The sequence below is a fragment of the Asterias rubens genome, chromosome 13, assembly GCF_902459465.1.
Source record: "Asterias rubens chromosome 13, eAstRub1.3, whole genome shotgun sequence".
Taxonomy (NCBI): Eukaryota; Metazoa; Echinodermata; class Asteroidea; order Forcipulatida; family Asteriidae; genus Asterias; species Asterias rubens.
In genome coordinates, this window is record NC_047074.1 from 7,248,737 (window position 1) to 7,270,134 (window position 21,398).

The window sequence follows — 21,398 nt, forward strand, 5'->3', positions numbered from 1 at the left end:
ATCTGATGAAGTTTGGAAAACATGGGGCTTAAAGGTTGTCCCTTTACTGGTCAAATGGAGGTAGGGGAGTCTGTTTTCATTGATGTTTCATCATAATCAATGCATGAGGTCTATTTTGTGGTTACAGAAATATGAACAATAATAAAACAGTTATTTTTTACCAAAAAAGAGTGTTTTTTTGTTTTATTATTGTAACTTATCTGAGACTAATGGCGATATGGAAGGATACCCATTTATTATTGGGTTGATCCAGGTGCACTAGTACTTTTCGCTTGTAAATGTGAACAAGGCTATAGCCTGGTGTACTTTTCACGCCAAAATGTGTACTTTTTGTGCCAAAATGTGTACTTTTTGCACAAGGCAATTGTGTACTTTTCACTTTAGGAAGTGTACTTTTCACTTAAAATGTGTACTTTTTGCGCCAAAATGTGTACTTTTTGCGCCAAAATGTGTACTTTTTGCACCAAAATGTGTACAAGGCAATTGTGTACTTTTCACTTTAGGAAGTGTACTTTTCACTTGAAAATGTGTACTTTTTGCGCCAAAATGTGTACTTTTTGCACCAGAATGTGTACAAGGCAATTGTGTACTTTTCACTTTAGGAAGTGTACTTTTCACTTCAAAATGTGTACTTTTTGCTTGAAAATGTGTACAAGGATATAGCCTTGTCTACTTTTCGTTTGAAAATGTGTACTTTTTGCGCCAAAATGTGTACTTTTCGCTTAAAAATGTGTACAAGGCTATATACAAGGCTATTTTCACTAGAAAATACAAGTCTTGTGTACTTTTTGCTTGAAAATGTGTACAATACTTTTCGTTTGAAAATTTTACTTTTTGCACCAAAATGTGTACAAGCACTTTTCGCTTGAAAATGTGTACATTTTGCACCAAACTGTGTACAAGGCAAATAGACTTGTGTACTTTAGAAGTGTACTTTGCACTTGAAAAAGTGTATTTTTTGCTTGAAAATGTGTTTCAAACGAAAAGTAGACGAGGCTATAGCCTCGTCTACTTTTCGTTTGAAAATGTGTACTTTTTGCGCCAAAATGTGTACTTTTCGCTTGAAAATGTGTACTTTTCACTTGAAAATGTTACTTTTCGCTTGAAAATGTGTACTTAAAGGACTTGTTTCCTTTTTTGCGCCAAAATGTGTGAAAGGCTAAGGCCTTGTGTACTTTTCACTTGAAAATGTGTACCTTTTTTCACCAAAATGTGAACTTTTTGCGGCCGGCAAAATGTGTGCATATCCTTGTGTACTTTTCGCTTGAAAATGTGTACTTTTTACGCCAAAATGTGTACAAGTCTTGTGGCCTTACTAGTTAAATGCACTTTTTCACAAGGTAGAACCCCTTTCAAAGAAAACACAAACAATACGACTGAAATAAAATGAGACAACACAGTTATTCAAGTTTCCATACTCCAATATTTATTGGGTGTCTTTATTGTGGCACTGTTTTTTAATTGCCACAGCAGTAGACGAACAAAGACAAAGCGCGTTTCTTAGTAACTTTTTTTTTGTTTATTGGCAAACATTCACTGTGGATTTATTATTTAAAGTATAAAGCACCACCTTTCCAGCTAATGACATGCACGCAGCATAGCGAGAAAACGTTTAACGTCTCCTGTAGCAAGTTCATTCCATTCCATTCCTTTAAACATTTGTTATAATATATAATTCTTGTTTTCATTACACTAATTTGTACATTTTTTTTTTCATTATTTTTACTTTTTGTTTTTTTTAAGCATTGCTTCAATTAAATCATAAGTAAGCGCTTTATTTATTTTTTAATGTAAAGAAGGACGTCTGGTAGATCAAGAATGAGTTGTCACTCAGGTTTTTCAAGGTTCCATTTTCATCGGCACAACTCCAACTTCCATAATTCATCTTGTTCATCTCACTTGTCCCTACTAAGGCATTTTATGCACAAGTTTTTGTTGACGTATCTTTAATTGATGTCTGCAGTCATGTGTTGTTCCTGTAGCTTCAATTCATTCTTGGCCCAACCAAAAAATCAATCTTTTTACTCGACTAAAAGAACAAGTCTACTTTGGCAGATAAGTGGGAGATGTACTACATGTATCTACTAACACTACTTAAACAATGTCTTGTAAAGTGGAGTTTTCCTTCTTCATCTGTTTCAGCTGAGACCATTGAGGGGTTTCCATTGAGGCTATTTCTTACAGACATAGTACTGTTTCAACTAATCCAAAGGAGAATTCAATCCAATGTGTGCTGTAGAGAGTTGCTTACAACATGGCAGGCACTATAAACATTAGGACTGTTTATTATGAGAGCTTAATTTGGATTGGCTCCAGAAAGGCCCTTTCCCCAAAGCTTAAGTCAATCACAGCACACATTTGAAAACGCTCCCTCGAATTTAACAAATTGTTTGTTACAGGTTAAAAGCCTAACCAACCAGTAAGCATGCTTTGAATTCATTGTATCGAAGGCGCATAATGTTAGCATTGAACGCTGTTTTTTTTTTAAAGTTTTTTTTTGGGCGCCATGGCCATCCACCAGCAATAGTAATGCATTGGATGTAAGCATTAGATTTTTGGTTAACAACTTTAAAAGAATACTGCTATGATTTTGAATCTTACAGTTGGTGAACTGCTCTAGCATGAATTATTGCATATGTCATTTGGTACTATCATCATATGGGGGTAGGGAACACATTCCTTCAATGCTGAGATTTCCCACAAAGTGTCCCACAATGCTATTTCACACACTGGGGAAGGGGTTGGGGCAAGATATAATAATTTCTTTCAGTAAAACACAGTCGCGCCCAAACTTGGGCGACTGTCCCTATATAAGTTACGTCAGTTTAAACTTGATAATAACCAAGTAGGGGGTCCTAATAAATCCAATTTTTGATTAGAAAACCGCAGCATGAAACTAAACCCTTGTTAATGTGACCAGGTTCAACTCTCTTAACTAACAATTCAAAATGACCAACAAACGAGAAAATGTCCCAATCCCTTTACAAAACAAAAAGAACCTTTTCCATACAAATTTTAAATCTGTTTATACAATGAATATTTGTTTGTACTCAATCTGCGTATAGTGTACTCAAGTGAAGTGTTTGTCTACGTCACTATTTATCTAATCACTACTTTAACACTTTGTGTGGTATTTTCAGTCACATTTTTCAAATAATCCACCAGAAATTGTATCCCAAAAGTCAACCACAACAAACAGACAAATCTGCATATCTGTATGAATTTCCCAGATGTTTAACATCAATATCAAACAGAAGCTCCCAAACTTCTTATTTTTTAGATTTTTTATTATCAGTTGGTTTTCTTCTTCGACGAGAAAATAGAATTTCTTCAAGAAATGCATCTGAAAATACCACACGGCGATTTGTGCCTAAATACAGAAACACTAAATTTGTTGTTCTACCATTGTTTAGTGACAATCTTCTATTTTAAAACATCAAAACTTATACATTTTATGACTACCAACAAACAAAACAAAATTCAAAATTAAAATTGTCTAAAAAATCAAAACAAAATCGAACCTAGAGTTAAAATAAAAACCTGTAAAAATAAGCCTCGATCAATACACAGAGACTCGATAAAACCACATCATCATAAAGCTGGAAAAAAAATCATCAAATGGAAGTAAACCGGAAAAAAATAATTTACACATTTAATTCAAAAAATGTTGTTTTTCTAAAAAGAATATAAACTTACAATATTAAGAATGTTACTTCAAAATAGACTGCATCTATGGACAAAAAATCTTCATATTTCAGAAAACTGATCATTTCAGTTATTATGCTTTTGACAGTTGGTATAGTACTTCAATAAGTAATGTACACATCTACTGTATAGAATCGTTATAGAAATCATGACTTGTCATGAGAAAAAAAACAAAAAAACAAAACAAACAAACACAAAAAAAGCTCTAGTTTTAGAACCATTTCACAAGCTAGTCCTCGGATAAAAATCTTTGAAATATTGATCTAGATAGTGCTAGCTTTCAGGCTGTACTAACTTCCTTGTCTTTGATATCTTTCCAAACAATGACATTTAATTTAATCCATTCCTTTCAAGTTCCTAAAAATATTAACCAGGCAAGATTTGTTCAACTCAGAAGGAAAACAAACTTTGTTTCAAAATGTTGTGTGCTATCAAAGCATAGATGGTCTCACCTTAGTCCAAGTGTTTGACACAGAAACTTTACATTGTTATTTTAATATATTTTACATTCATTTGAATGTTACGTTTAACGCCCTTTTTCCCAATTTTATTTTCAAATTTGTCCATGTTGAAAGTTTAAGTATGAACAATCAAAGGAAAAAACAACCACTCGTACGGAAAACAAAATTGTGAATTTTAAAATAATAAAATTGAAATTTAGGTGAATTAACAGTACCATCTTGATGGTGAATTTAAGTTATGTACAATCTTGTGAAATGGTTCTTTGCGTAATTTTACTAATTTTCTACTGATTGCTAAGAGTTGTTCAGACATTTTTAAATGTTCATAAAAAGCCACAAAATCACATGCACAATTTTAGAAATAATTATTCACAATTGTTATACTCAATTTCCTCATCTAAATTGTTTTCTTTCTTTTTCTGATGCTAATTAGAAACCCCGTTTCCTGTTGGGGGCTTGTCTTGTACTCTTGTACGATTCACCATTTTAATATTTGGGGTCGGTAGCCCACTGAAGAGAATCTACTTCCACTTTCCATGTATTTACACACATTCCTCATTACTCAGCAAGTTTGTGTTAGATCATGAACATGATTCCTTTTTTAATTGATTTTCCAGAATTTGGGGTAGGTTGTTTTCTTTCAGTGTCGAACCAAGCTTTTTGTGTGAATCACTAAAACTCAAACCCATCTGGGCTGAAACCTCATCCATTTATAAAGCATACAAGCACAGCAGCATTTCTGAAATCTTAGCGCGGTAGCATAAATGACCAAAAAAGCTGGGGATGGTGAACATCCACTTGAGCTTGTGACCAGCACATAATTTGTTTTGGTTGCCAAAGGGGAAAAGTAGCTGCGTTTTTATTAATTGTGCTTCGTTCAATCATAACAAACCTGTATCTTGCTGCTTGCCTAGTATCCAAACAATTCAACATCAATACCCATGTTAGACAAAGAAGGCACCAGACTAATTTGTCCTTCCAGCCTCAGTATGGGTTACATGGTTTTAATGGTAGATAAACAAGGACGGTACGCCATGATACAGGTCTATTCTAGAGAGTCTGGAACCAGACAGACCTTGATATACTACAACCAGTCTATCTTGACAGAACCCACTTTTCATGTCTTCAAATTTCTAATCCAGAACATTTCTTATTTGCAGTCAAGTTGCCTAATAGATACAATTTTTGTTGGTTACTTTTGTTCTTACTATTTTCACAAGAAATATAAGGATTTGGTTGACACTTTTATCACAAAACATTTACTGCATTTTAAAACCTTTTCTGTTATTTTTGTTTAAAGCTTTGTCACAATTAAGCCTACGCTTACAAACTACGCCATTGATTGTTTTTAACCGCTCACTGTTTTTAAAACCAGTGAAGGGCATTAAGCAACTACAATTCACCACTGTTTAATACTAAATGCGTCTTTACCTGCCTTCATTCTGCGAGCGAGCGTTTCATATGATTCAATACAGGCACTGCTAAATATAGTTGCGACTTTTCTTTTTCTTTGACTGTTCAGTGCAGCAACTCTTGAAGGCTCTAGCATTAATACTATACATGGACATTATACAAAAAATCCAGTGTATATCTTTGGTGAAATGTCCGAGTTTTTCACAAATTGGAGGAAACGCGGAAACCCTGGTATTTATTATTTATTTATTAACTTTTTTAATACTTTTTTTTTGTTTGTTTTTTATATTTTTGTCCTTTTTTTTCAGCTGAGAGGCGTTTTTTTGTCATAACACCATCTTGGCTATGAAGTGTGTGATATTACAAAAAACAAAGAAATGATGAAACACACACTTGTTTTTAAGTAATCATTTCAAAACACGTGGTTGCTTTTTTGTTATCTTACAACACTTTGGCAAAAGAGTCCAGTCCTTCTTCACCCTGTATCATTATTAATATTCATATTTTTTATCTTATACTGATTCATTAGAATTATACCACAACTATTTACTTTGAACCGTTTACAAATTGTCTAAAATTGAAAAAACAATGGCACACACTTTTGTTTCCTTTTTTGACTTGAAAAACAAAAAAGAATGGCACCAAGATGTTTAAAGACACTACGTTGCTAAAATCAGTCATAATAGGACGGATCTTAAGATCTAGATCCAAGAAAACTGACAAAAACCGGATAAGATTAATGTCTAAAAATATCCTTACCTCACACGTTATATACAAAAAAAGTTTCTTATTTGTAAGTACATATATAAGTATGAATAAACACATATTTGTGTTATAACTACAAATGACTATCAATTGAGATGACTATACACATCTCAATCTGAGAGAATTAGATTGAGAGATGCTATTTCCTTTATTTTAGGGAGCGTCGCTCCATTATTTCTTAAAATTTATAGCATTTTTGTCAAGCATACTTGCCAGACGAGCTTCAAGCAGCGGTTTGAACATGCTTAAGACAGTTTCTATCTCACCCTCAGAGTTCATCCACAACACATTAATAACTGGCTCCTTTAAAAACCAATCTCAAACCTTCCTTTAAATCATTAATCATAATACAATCAACAGATCACTCGCAATGCAGCTATTTCAATTTGCCTTTCGATTCTTTTTTCTTTTTTTTCTCTTTTTTTTTTTGCTGACTTTTTTTTCTCGGGGTATCACTTCGTGTTACAGGACCCCCCAACAATTTCTACAAAAAATTAAAAAGCATTTGGCACAGCATTTAAGAATGCAACAACAGAACAGAATATTAAAAAAAGACAAAAATCAAACATTTGCAGAATTGTTATCAGTAGCGATGATCTGCACTGCTGCTCTACAAAGAAAAGTTATATAATATTTCTCATGTTTTTTTTGTTTAATAACTTGCATGAATCTGATGTTTTTTTAATGGTCGGCCTACAAGCAGCAAGCCAATAAATATGGGAGCTAATGTTCATCACAAACTAAAATTTACAAGAGGGCGCTATACAATTTCAACAGCCGAGATATTTCATCTTAATCAGCTTATCGATGGAGTTGTTTCTAGGCCAATAAATGTCAAGTCTGAAAACTTGCATGACCATGACACATATAGAAACAGTACCTTTGCGTGTGTGTATAGAATGAGGTGCAATGGTAGAAATGGTCTGTAGAGCGCCCTCAAGAGTTAGCTAATGTGATAAACATTAGTGCAGACAACGCATATAGCAGGGTAACCATGGCATGCTTTCAAGCAAAATGAGCATAATTTATCATTCAGAGCAAAAGCAGCGACATATGAAGATAAAAAACAACCACTAGTAATAAATGCATTCATAACCCCAATAACCAGAACCCCTTCTCTAATAAAAAATAAATCCACTTCAAAAAATTTCAGCCTTGAAGAAAAAGAGCAGAGAAGAGCATCTTTTATCCCAACTCAAACCAGAGGACCAAATTCTCACATCATGTTTTTAAAGACTGCCAACATTATGCAAGATAGCGTGGGATTTGCCAACTATGATGGCACCTTTTGGATGCTTCATTGACACATCTTTGGCAGATTGCTTCTACACATTTGTTTTTGGATGAGAAAAAAAAACCAAAAAACAAACAAAATGAATAAAGGATTTTGCTTCTGTTCATTTTGTCTCTGGTTAGATCGAAGATGGCAACCAGTATTTCACAAAAGCATCGCCATCCATTTTTGCAAAAACCTTCTTTTATAATGCAACACTTTTCAAAACAAACATGATGTCAGTTGTTTGGCTTCTTATTGACAAGGTTAAAATCATAATGATGTGATGAAAATTAGCTAAGAAGTAGAAACATGTTGTGTTTTTTGGCATTATTATGAAAACTATGACTCTATGGCAAGAACCCAGCCATTTGTTGCTGTTCCTGGCAAACTCTTGGCACAATCCATTTGAGTTACAGTAATTTTAATTCAAGAAGAAAAAAATAAAAGACTATGCATCAAGCATACTATGAAAAAAACAATATTTCAAATCTCAAAACTGGATGACCTGTTGTCGAATTCCATGTGCACATGCTCTGATTAGCTGCACCCCCTTCCCACAAAATCGACAAGAAATGTTATGGTCCATGAATTGAAAGTCAGTTTATGATTTCAGAATGGATCTTAAGTACTATCCATAAAATTATCCACAAAGCTCAGATGTCTTAATCAAAAGGTCAAAAGTTATAATAAGAAAGTGAGTAAATTGTGCTGGAAATCTACATTAAAAACCACATACACAATATACAGACTTGCGTTCATGTTCATGGGATTTTGCGTAAAACATAACGATATAAAAATAGTTGTATTTCAGTTTGAATAGAAAAAAAGCAAGCACCGTCAAAAGTTGAGAGTAATCCATTTCTAATTCCTGGCCTGCGAGTAAACTTTCTTGGCTACTAGATTCTTGATTATGCCTGTGAATTTTTTTTACAGCTTCACAAAAAAATAAAGAGTGAAAAAAAAACCAGGAAAAAAAAAACAAGCAAACTTATTCCATCATTATATATATATATATACATATTATTTCTCATGGTTCAAGTAAAAACTGTTGACGTCACACTTTTGGCACTTTGTAACAAATTCAGGGGCAATAATGAATATAAAAACTTGCGTTAATATTTAAATCTCAATAGTATAATAAAACAATTATACATGTGCATGCAATAAAAAATCTATGCATCTGAACTGTGTGGATTATTGTGGATAACTAATTCTGCATTCATGCAGCCCTACAAAGGTGTAAGTAATCTACATATATGTGTGTGCATTAATCAATGTATGTTGTGGTCTTCTGTGGTGTAAAATAGCTAGGTCTCAATGAATCCCAGGAAAATAAAGAAGAAGAATAAGCACCTCTGCCATAACTCAGTGATAATCAAAATACTCATCGAAACCAAAAAGAAATATGCTCTCAGTTTAAATGACAACTTGGACAGCAAAACAGATAAAATAGAAGTGAACTAAAAAAAAAAAAAAAGTCAAAATCACCACACATATGATTTGCTGGGCTAGCTGGGTGGGGCATAGCGCCAGCGGAGAAAATAAAGAGAGAAGGGAGGAATAACAAATGGGGTGCAGGCAAACAGGCATGGCAGGCAGGCAGAGATATTCAGCTGCTTCAACTATTTCCCCTTGCTTTATTGGGCAGCAGCCATGGTTGCAGCAGCCAGATTGGAACATGAAGCCACCAGCGTTGTGGCACGAGCAGCAACGGTGGTACTAGCATTGGTGTTGGATGCAGAAGAGGAGGCGTTGTGGTAGTATTTGCAATTGGCTCGGGCACATTTGCCCTTGACGGCATCACGACACATCGTCACTTTACCCTCAACGATCTCTACTTGGTCTGTTGGCAGTGGGATTACAAGGGAGCAAAAAATGTTAACAACTGCAACATCAAAACAAAACAAAGCCCCACCCCAAAATAACACAATGTGTAATACTCTGTGCCAAACAGGTTTGCTGGATAAAAGCTGCCTACATAACCACAAAGCACAAAACCCCAGGTGAAGAAATCCCCAAACCATGGTAACTTTTATTACCTGAATGATGTTAACTTAGCCAGGGAGTGCATCATGAACCACAAGCACATGTTTTGGTAGAAACAAATTAAGATTCTCTGGTTTAAGTCATCATGTTTTTCCCTTCAACAAAGCCGGGTCTTAAAACCCCCCAAAACCAATATCCAAGCTTTCCTCTAAGGTTTTTATCTTTCAAAAACAAAACAGGTTTCACAAAATCTATTTTTTCTTTGAAGGAAAGCTGTATTATTTAACTTAAATATTCCCTTGAGTATGTGCTTTTCATGCATTCATCATTGATCGTCAATCAAACCGTACTTTGTTTTTTGATCAGAAGAAGATCAACAACTTCAGAGGCTTGAATAAAAACAGATTCTCCAGGGGTTTTGAAACATGTTGGACTTAAAACAATTTGACAAATAAAGACGTGACAAACAAAGTGCATTCCTTTCACCAGCAATGATAATGATGAAAGTCCATCAGCCAATCACAAGCACTGGGTCTTTTGCAAAGGCCAATCAAATCATTGCAGTAAAGCTCTTCAGCCAATCAACACTGCTCTCATGAAAATAATTTAAAATTAAGCAGAATTTAATGCCAGCATTTTTTTCAGCAGCAGTTTTTTTTCTTCTTTCTTAACACTTGCAATTTGTTTCAGCAATCATTATCTTATTGGTAGTATACACTTTTTTATACATTTTTTGGGTGGAAAAAAGAAGAAAAGAAAAGAAATTAGCCTCAAAGGCTGTTTTTTTTGTCAGCTGCCAGTGTGAACAATTTATAAGGCCCCTCCTTGAAAGGGTTTTTGTAAAATCTCGGACACAAAGTGAAATAATTTACACACACGTTTGACGTGCCAGTAGTTATTAACACTTCACCCTCATTAATCTTGTCTTCTTTACACAATTCACTTTTTTTTTTAAACAACTGATCTTTCAAACGTTTTCTTACACCGATGAGCTTTGTAAACACCATCATACAACACTAGTGTATTTCAAACAGCGTTTTTAAAACACTGACGTTACACAGTGACGTTATGTAAACAGAGTAATGTTCTTTTTACATGCTTTAGTCTGGTGTACTTTTAAAACACTTACAGTTAATAGATTACAAGCATTTGTTAAGCTTGGTGCTGTAACAACGGTATTTATTATAAGCACATCGGTGTAAGTTTAACACTGGTGTTTTTAAAACACTGGCTTTCACACAGTCAAGTGTTTCGTCAACATCCAGGTGTTTCACTGTTTAAATAATCTTATCAACTGTCTGGCAGTATTTTCATTTTTGTTTGTTAATTGTGTAATTGTGCCGTCACTGGCATAAATTGCTGGCACAGCCTCTAAACCATACACTTGTCTGTTTGGTCTTATTACCATTTACACAACAACACATTGCACTTAGAGGTATAACTCAAGTCAGTTAAAGTTAGTAGTTCAAAGTTCAAAGTTCATTAGACCTATAAAGTTACTCTAAAGTAAAAACAACTACATTACTGGTGTCCGCCTTTTACAAAAACGGCACCAATATTAATATTATTATTATTATTATTTTTTTTTGTAACATTTAAAATTCAGTTTAATAATAATATAGAAATATAAAACAAAAACCAAAAATCATGTTAGACACTTGTTCAACAATTTCAAACATTTAAAAGATTCTTTGGAATGATCCACGACGGCGGGAGAGACAAATATAAAATTTGCTCTTGTTTTTTGTATGATTGTGTGGAAGCTCAATAGAATATCAGATTGAGGTGACGACGGGCGATGGTAGTGCCGCTATAGGGACGGGTGTCATGACTGCCAGGGAGGCAGAGGTTGGCGGATGATAGAATTTACACTTGGGCCGTGTACACCGACTCTGGACAGCGTACCGGCATAGCGTTACCTTGCCGTCAATGATTTCTACGTAGTCTGGAAGGCGAGGCATGGTTAAGGGAAGGGATTAAGAGTGAGACAAACATTGTTAACGGCCATTACATGGTATTTTAAAGGCCGGTTTATAGTCAGTCGCGCGATGGTCGCGCGATGGAAATCTTGACCGCACGTCAAGATTTCCATCGCTCGACCATCGGGTGACCATTGCGCGACCGACTATAAGCCGGCCTTTAATCACTAGACATAATTTAAAGGTACAGAAGATGTTCTCAAGTCACACTGTACAAGAAATAAACTAGTCTGTCAAGGTATTCGGTTCCAACAACTCCTCAAAAACTTCATACTTCCTTCATGTTCTTCAAGCTCAATTCTACAAATATCTTTGCCAGATTGGAGCTGTTTAATAACTGATGAGCAAAATAAAACAGCAGAAGGAAACATAGTGCAAACAGTGTACATTACATGGTGATTTATATACAGGCCATTATTTTAAATAAGCATATATGGATTTTTGAAACTTAGAAACCAAAGTGTGTTTTCAGGGTCATTACACAGCCAGAAAGTTTGGTTTATTTCTTCTAATCCTGAGAACTCTCAACTTGTTTTAATAGGTGTTAAAGTAGCATCATCGGTAAAGAATATTTTTTTACAGAACTCAGAAAAGTACTGAGAATACTGTGCTAACACATATTGATGGGTAAAACCAAACTAAACCCTCAACTTCAAACACAGATTTGTTTTTAAACTTCCGTATGGCTGAGTAGAGAAAAACAGTGAGATGAAAGGATGGAGATATCATCATTCAGATTGGATCAAAAAAGTTCAGTTATTTAGTTTTGTTTAACTGGTCTTACCTTCCATCACATGTGCATATCGGCAGTTGGGCCTCTTACAGCTTCCAGATTTAAAATCTCGACACACAGGAATCGTATCAGCCGAATGCTAGAATAAAGAACCAGTACAATCAAGTAAGAAAACACGGAGTAAGCCACACTCCTTCAGAACTCCTCCAGACAATTTTTGGGGTGAAAAAAGAACCTACAAGGGATTTGTTGCTTCTAGATTTTCATAATAAAATGAGAGTATGAGGTTGAAACATGCTGCAAAAAAATGAACTTTCATGCTTTTTTTTTTATTATTTGATTTTGTTTGCCATTTCTTTTTGTTTCTATCGCACTAAGCAACATTAAATGCTTGATTGTATGAAGAAAAACAAAACAGTCTCCACAGCAACAGTGTCTTAAAGACTGAATATGCATTTGCATTTCGTCTCTACTGTGTACAAGAAAGAAGGCAGCTAATGAATCATTTATTTGCAGCATGTCATGCTAGCTTCATGGTTTATTCCAAGTCTTAACAAGTTCTTCTTTTTACAGCATTTTTTTCAGCCACCTTATCTTTAAAGCAACTTAAGACTTGATACTGTTGACAAGTGACACCAACTACACGCTTTTATTTAACATGCAGGGGGCATTGTAGGGGTGTCTTGATTCTAAAGTATATGATATTTTCAATCTTTCCTAAGCTCAACAAAGAAAAGCACAGCATTTTTTAAATTATTTTATTTTGGTTTATAATTTGAAATGCCTCGAGAACAACTTATCAACAAAAAATGTGGAAAACAAAAACTTTCCAGAGGGGGATTAAACTAGAAAAATAATCTGTTTTGATTTGTTTAATACTGCCTTGCGTTTTCATTTCAAAGTTGCATTGACTAATTCCTACAGGATGGGGAAACGCATCTGAAAGACTTGAAGGTAGTCTAACTTTAGTTAACTTCGTAAAAGTAAACTGAAGTCTGTTTGGAACTTTTAGGCGGTTTATATCTGGTTTCTCCGACTGCGCATAACTTTGCCATTAATTGCTGGAAGTACGTATGTGGAAGTGTAGATGAATCGACTGCGCATAACTTTGCCATTAATTGCTGGAAGTACGTATGTGGAAGTGTAGATGAATCGACTGCGCATAACTTTGCCATTAATTGCTGGAAGTACGTATGTGGAAGTGTAGATGAATCTATATTTGAATACCAATAACTTTCACTAAACCTAAGATAAAAACTCTTTTTATGTCTTCTTATCGTACCCCAACATGAAAATATTTTAAGGTAATTCATTCTTAGCCCTTCATTTAACAATAAGACACAACCAATTTGGCAGAATAACGTTAAATAGTGTAAAAATACCTAGGCTATCACTATAGATCAAATGCGACGTTGATAACAATGCCATTCAAGCTGCTACGGGATGGCCAATTAAAAACAAAATATGCAAGCTGTAAAAGTTTCCATTCTTGTTGCACACTTAAGGTTTTTTTTTTCCCAATGCAAAATTAAGTTGAGGGCCAGACGAATCAACCCTAGCAGAGTCAAAAAAATTGTTCTACAACCTTACAGCCCGGTTCATACTCTCGCGAATGCGAAGAGAATGTTGATGTCACAAAATTCGCAACGAATTTTGCAGCAGTTCAGCTCTGGGCAACTTACTTGCGAATATCGATGCGAAAGAATAGTTGTGACGTCAAATTCACTTCGCATTTGATTCGCAGGAAGTATGAACTGGGTTTACGACTGGACACATTATTTGATTTATCAAGGGAAAAAAACAAAAAATAATCTTTTCAAATTATGAGATGCTAAAAATGATTGTTCCTAGAACCTATGAGTTTATTAGGGGCATAAAAACGATTGCACATCATCACAATACCTGGTGAGCCATTACTTGGTGGTGCGTGTAGAAAGGCATGGTTGCTGCTGTGGCACCCGGAGGCACAGTTGGCATCATGGGAACTGCATTGCCATGGCAACAGCACATCGTCATGGCAACAATACATCATCATGGGAGGGGGGAATCAGCCAGCCAGCCAAGCACAGAACATTTTTTTTTGTAGGGATATAGGAAGAGCAGATGGGTGGAGATTTGTTTTTGGTTTTGTCATTTTTGTTGTTGAATATTTGGTTTGCATGCGATTTGGAGAAGCGTGCCCATTTGTTTTGTTTGTTTTTATTTTATTTGGTAGGATGCCAAACAAGGAAGCCATGGCAGAACAATGCACGCATGTTACAGATGCAGTTTGCAAGCATCGTCAAAAAGATGGAGATGGTTTAGGGAAAGAATGGGAGAGAGAAGGGGGAAAAAAAGACCAAAGATTAGAAAAATTCTCACAAAATCCTGAATCCAGAAGCAATCATATAGATATTATAAATTGCAACAGTTGTTGATACAAATATATGAGAGATTGTAATGGACACAAGAATAATCAAATATAAATGTTAGTTGGTTATAATGTGCACTTACAGTCCATTTGCTTGGTACCCGGTAAAGCATGGTCAATATTTCAAATTAGACAAGTCAAAATGTCCAAAAGGCATTGTATTGAACAACACTCATTATCATTATACAATACATCTCTGAAGAAACGATTTAAGAAACGACCAATTCTTTTCTGAAATATCTTTGATGGCTGAAGCTTCTTCAATTTTGAAGGTTTCAACAGGCTCAATCTAAAGTGGAATGGGATGTTTGCTGCCCTCTATTGGCTTAATACAACTTGAGGCTCTGAGAGCAGGAAGCAACCATAACATGGAAATCTTTTCATGGAAGCCACATAAGTTGTTCAGACCTTTTCAATTAGAAATGGTTATAGCTCTCATTTCTATTGAAACACATGTTAGCTTTCTCATTCTGTGAAGGATTAAAGGCAGTGGACACTATTGGTAATAACTCAAAATAATTATCAGCATAAAACCTCATCTGGTAATGAGTAATGGGGAGAGGTTGATAGTATAAAACATTGTGAGAAACGGCTCCCTCTTAAGTGACATAGTTTTCGAGAAAGAAGTAATTTTCCACGAATTTGATTTCGAGATCTCAAGTTTAGAATTTGAGGTCTCGAAATCAAGCATCTAAAACCACACAACTGTTTTTTTCTTCCATAGTTATCTCGCAACTCCGATGACAAATCAAGCTAAAATTTTATGCATATTTTGAAATACACCAACCGAGAAGACTGGTCTTTTACCAATAGTGTCTATTGTCTTTAACATGTACTGTAGTGGAGCGTCAAGCTATTGTTCCCACTAAAAACACAACTCCAAAAAAGTTTTCATTTTCTACGTAACCAAATGTTAACAAACTTTACTAGCATCCATGTACACTATTTAGTGGTAAAATGAGCGGGTCTCTTAACTTCAAAAGGATTTGAATAAGAGAAAAGATGGCTGCCCTATAAAGTAATGTACCTCATATCAGTTTAGAGCATAGAAATAGAACCCAGAGAACGCTGAGCTCAGCCACCCTCTGTGTTGTATGTGGACGCGGCGTATCGATACCGCACGATACACGTGTATGGCAAAATGAGCATCACCGACACGCTTGTATGGCAAAATGGAAAGATGTCAGCGCACATAGACCGTTTCTAGTGTGTTCATTGGTCAATGATGACGTCACTGTATGGCAAAATATTTTGCAATACTCGCGTAAAAAAATGGCGTATGCGCGTCCATTAAAATGGTCTCACAACGAAACCGCACGCACAATGAGACACTTAGCGTTCTCCGAGTTCTATGCCTATGGTTAAAGAGCTGTATAACAGCTAGCTGAAGAATGAACTGTGTTAAACAATAAGTCAAGGACGATTCACCACAAAGTGCACCTTCTGTCCACACATGAACCAATTCATTGTAATGTTAAAAAACCCAACACCATACTCATGCTACATGCATCTCTAGGATTAGTATTCTCAAAATGAAAACAAGCACAAATGCCATACCAGCAAGCTCAATGGGTCTCCTCTTATAACTCCTGTTTTATGATAGCTGTGAATGGTTTCGATTGATGGATGTTGGATGTGAGAGTTGGGGTTGAGTGTCTGGGTTTAAGGGTAGTGGGCACTATTGGTAATTACTCAAAATAATTATCAGCATAAAACCTCACTTGGTAACGAGTAAATGGGGAGAGGTTGATAGTATAAAATATTGTGAGACCTCAAGTTTAGAATTTGAGGTCTCGAAATCAAGCATCTGAAAGCACACAACTTCGTGTGACAAGGGTGTTTTTTTCTTTTATAGTTATCTTGCAACTCTGATAACCAATTGAGCTCAAATTTCCACAGGTTTGTTATTTTATGCATATGTTGAGATACACCAAGTGAGAAGACTGGTCTTTGACAATTACCAATAGTGTCCAGAGTCTTTAAGGGTAGTGGCATGGAAGGAGAGGAGGTCATGTGGGTGCAATGTAGGGTGGAATGAAACTATGGAATATGAATATGTAAGGAATAAATGTAGCTCTAAATAGAATAATAACTTGTATTTATAAAAATAATTTGGGAGGCTAATCATTTACTCGCAGCTAAGAGCTGAATTGCGAAGGGAAGCGGCTACAACGTGTTCGAGAAGCAGTCATGCAAGGGCGCCTTTGGCTGCCAGCCACATCAACCCATTATGACCATGGAGCGCAGCCATGCAGAGACCGAAAGTGTTTGATTTTTCCCGAGGGAGGAAAACAGGATGTCTGGAAAACCCTAGTGGCGCAGCAGAGAACCAACGCACAAAACTCAACTCACATAATGGCCCTGGCTTGGTATCGAACCAGGGTCACCTTGGTGAGAGGCCAGTGCTTCAGGCCCAAGCTAACCATGCTCCTCAGTATTGAGGCAGATGATTCCTGAACCTACACAACGAATTGGGTGATAAGAGCTCAACTAGGCAGTCATAGGGTTTGGTAACTTAAAGTCAGGGACTGGTGTAAGGGAACTGGGGGGGGGGAGGGTGAAAATGCTTTGTGTAGACTTGGGTAAACTTAATATGTTCTCTTCTTCGGTAATAAGGAATCAAATGAAATCAAATACAGAGTGGTAGAATTTGATTTCCATGTGGTAAACCATAGAGCAAGAACAGCGGTTGGGCCCCATAGGTTTCCACATGACTCTGATTGTTGGGTAATAGGATATAATTGTGCTAGATAATAAGGGCTCTCTAGTTGTTACGGCCTTCCGGTCTTTGTCTATAGTTAAACTTTCTTTAGTTTGTTTCTGTTTGATGTTATAACAACAATTCTTTCAGACTGACAAACTCGAGCAACATAAGCCTTTTTGGGATATGGCAGACACAATGCTACAACACTATAAGGTTTGGGTATATTTGTGTGTATCCACCAAAACCAAACAGTACACTCCTATCACGCCCGCAATACCTCAAAAAGGCTTATTGCATCTGACATTTTTCTTAACAAGGTTGGTACCTCTGTGTAATGTGTTGGTTATGTGTGGAAACCAGTGAGATTCTGAACCATTGGATGTGGGGCTTCTGTAATGTTTCAATTGACTGTTTAAAAATGTGAATGAAGCATGATATTATACTAAATCTAAATAGCGGAGTCTACTCGACAGCAGGACTTGACTTGAAAGCATGAAGGTCTACTTTGAAGCAGAAGTGAGCGACTAAATAGGGCAAATCAAAACAGCCATCAAAACTCAACGATAATTCATCTTGGGAGCAATTGTTAATTCCAAAAAGTATTTTGAGTTTTCAATGATTCATCTGCTACTTTAGTTTTCATAAAAAAATGTGTCACTAGAAGAACAAAATTTCATATAAGTTCAATATCCATTGTTGTCAACAAATTTTTTTTAAATTTTTGCATAACATTTTAAAATTTTATTTCATTTAATTAAAAGACTAGTTGTGATGAAAAGGATGCTTACATAGCATATCCAATTTGCTTAGACCATGGAGGTGGTGGACGAAATTGAAACTGTGACTTTTTGAAATATGAAACACAGTGTCAACCTGTGGAAAACTTGAGGGTATCTTTTGTACATGAGTGAACATGTTTTGATGTGCTGTTTTAATCCTCACACTATAAGTATGAAACAATCACTTTGGCAAAAGTGTTGAATAAAATGGCTACCAAACATAAATAAAATGGAAAGGATAAACTAAACATAAGAATGAGGAAAATGTGAGCACCTTCGGGGGCTGCTTTCGGCCAAGTTTGTGCGGGTACAGCTACCCAGCTCCCTGCGCCTTGGTAATGCCAGTTCACTGACACTTCTGGAAAAATAAGACAGTTGGGTACCTTGTCATGCTTTGTTTTGTCTTTGTTTTTACTGTTTGTCTCAAATATTTTGTTTTTATTCTAAATAAAAAAATGGAATGAAAGTGCAGAGGTTAAAGCGAAGCAGGTTGCAAGGTAACTGAGAGGAGTTAGACAAGAGTGAACAGAAATGAGAGCTCTTAGAAGAATAAGATGGGGGTAAAATATACCTAAGTGGGGTAAATGGTTTGGTATAGGATAGATTAACTTGGTCCACACAGAGAATCACACTCAGAACTCAGATTGGCAAATTGAATTCTGCATACAGGGCAACCAAACCTTGCATGTGAAGTGAATTACATAGAACAGACCAATGCAGTCGCCAACTGGAATGATTTACCCACAAAAACAATGTTTTGTTTCAACAAAAATTGGAAACAACATGCAAAACTAAAATGTCTAAAACTAGGAAAGCTTATCTTTGGGTCACACGTTTCATTTTAAATGTGCAAATCGTGCAAAGGTTCCAAGCTTTTTTTTTATCAGAAGAAAATTTACGAAAAAGAGAGAAAAACAAAAATGATGTACAATTGTCTCAAGTGCTTTGACCTCATGAAAAAATGGTCTAATATAAAATAAATGTAATGGAAAGAGTTGGGATGAGGGATGGGGGATGTAGCCATTAACTTCAAACATCAGAGAGGAACAGACAAATATCATCACCAAACGAAGATCAAAGAATGATCAGAAACAAGATCAAGAAGTCACAACCAGAAAAACAAAGAAACAAAGTAGTATCCATGGACATAAATGACCATGGCCCAATTTCATAGAGCAGTTAAGCACAAAAATTTACTCAGCATTAAATTTATTCCTTGATAAAAAAAAGGATTACCAACCAAATTTCCATGTGATTTTCAGGATAAGCAAACAAGAGCTGAATACCAGTAGCAAGCAATATGCAACAATTGGAAATTTGGTTGGTAACCCTGTTTTTACCGAAGAAGAAATTTCATGCAAAGCAAATGTTTGTGCTTAGCAGCTCTATGAAATTGGGCCCAGATATCAACATGCCATGCAGAGCATAAAGTCAATCAAATAAGTGCATAATTAGCCCATATCTTTTGAAAACCACTTGTATATTTTAAACCTGCTGCTACAAAATTTGACTTTGCATGTCACATTTGGCTTGATGGCAGCTGGTTGGATGTATGTCATTAACCTCCATGCCAACTTCTAGGTCACCTGTAGTAGAGGGCACAGCATAAAATTGACACAAAAGCCGGCCTTCGCTTAGGACATAGTCTCAATTGGCCCAGGTGCCCCTAATAAATATTCACATTTACTTGAAGATCTCCAGAAGGAGATGTTGTAGCTCAACTTGGAAATTGTTTCCCCGTAAAAGGTAAAGATGAGTTAAAGATGCCATGAAGCAAAACAAATTTGTACAGAATTGATTGTTTCAGTTTTGTTTGCTCCAAACTTCCCTTCCTCGTCTCCCCATAGGGTGAAGAATTATGTTGTACCTTCCCAAAAGAATGAATAGCAGAAGATCACACTTGTTACCATGGGAATCTTGACTCACATTTGATACTAGTATGTCTTATGCAACCTGAACCCCTGACAAAGGAACGCTAAAAAAATTCATCCTTTTTAGACATCTTAATTAAAAACTGATACATTTTCCGTCAAGCACTCCTGCGTACTGTAATGACTTGCAGAGGGTGCCTGCGTTAGGATCGGAACAGTAATTGGAGACTGCTTAGAGTGAGAGTACACACTTAAAAGTTGTGAAAAAGAATGCGCATAAAACAGTTACATTCCCAGCCATTCAGAATTGCTTGATTGTATTTCCCTGCCAGGGGTTAGTGACAAAACGCACCTCCCATGGGAACAAGGTTGAGAAAAAGAACATAGACCTTTTTTCCCAAATACCCATTGCGCAAGCGCTTACTGTTGAATGAGGTGCATGCTGGTCCAACTAGGGATCAAACTTGAGCGCTAATGTACCTAGACCAGCATGCACCTCATTCAACGCCTGTATCGCGCATACCGAGTGTTTGCGATAAAGGTCTATGTGATAATAGAAAAGTTAGAGAGAGATAGTATCAGCGGAAAGGATCGGGTAAACAACACCAAGACAACTTAGCTATGGACTACTGTAAACACCATTGGTAAGTAGTACGTGCCTCCCCAGAACCTACTGCATGTTCATTCATGAGCCAGACAAACAAGAACCCAATCTATACTCCCCAAAATAAACAACAATAAATAACTGAATTATGCTGCTTCCTATTCCTTGACAATTTGTTTTCTTCAATAAACTGTCTGTTAATGAACCAAAATTAGGATATGAATGGCCAATGAGAACAAGTGTTTAGTTGTTAACTTTAATGTGAATAAAACGAAAACGATAACCAAACAAACAAATTAAAGGTAACATAAAATTTAAATGAACAAATGATTGAGAGAAAAAAATGAGTTATCGTTAAGGCTTTTTTTTTTTTTTATCTGGATCAGTTCCTTCTTTTTACCAGCTGCAGATTAAATTCCAGTAACTATCTCTCGTTTAAGTCATGAAGATTCTTAATTTAATAAGAAAAACTTAAGAAATGAGAAAAAGTATTGAAACCTTCTTGAGCTGCTTTCGGTAATGTTTGAGCGGGTAGAGAAACCCAGCTCCCTGCGCCTTGGTAATGCCAGCTCTTTGACACTTCTGGAAAAATAAACATTCGGATTTGTGTTGGATTTGAGTCTCCTTTTTCTCCTTGGGGAAGAATCACAAGTTATGTTTTACACGTGCGATGCTCACAGAATACCAGCCCCCATCCAAATAGAACACCCTC

At 35.9% G+C, this 21,398-nt stretch overlaps 1 protein-coding gene across 14 annotated transcripts in view; it reads right to left on the minus strand.

Annotated features, from left to right (window-relative positions):
- Positions 1–1,403: 1,403 nt before the first annotated feature.
- LOC117298772 (muscleblind-like protein 3) overlaps positions 1,404–21,398 on the minus strand; it is a 73,291-nt gene continuing 53,296 nt past the window's right edge. For 7 of the 14 annotated variants that reach the window (XM_033782099.1, XM_033782096.1, XM_033782091.1 and 4 more), the window contains 5 exons: positions 21,185–21,268; positions 18,486–18,569; positions 14,221–14,303; positions 12,370–12,457; positions 1,404–9,463 (listed from right to left, as the gene is read on the minus strand). In XM_033782099.1, coding sequence (XP_033637990.1) covers positions 9,258–9,463; positions 12,370–12,457; positions 14,221–14,303; positions 18,486–18,569; positions 21,185–21,268 — 545 coding nt within the window. In that variant the 3' untranslated portion in view covers positions 1,404–9,257. Of the gene's footprint in view, positions 9,464–9,934; positions 11,552–12,369; positions 12,458–14,220; positions 14,304–18,485; positions 18,570–21,184; positions 21,269–21,398 lie in introns of those variants that run through there. The other 7 variants (XM_033782094.1, XM_033782098.1, XM_033782097.1 and 4 more) reach the window with 7 other exon arrangements.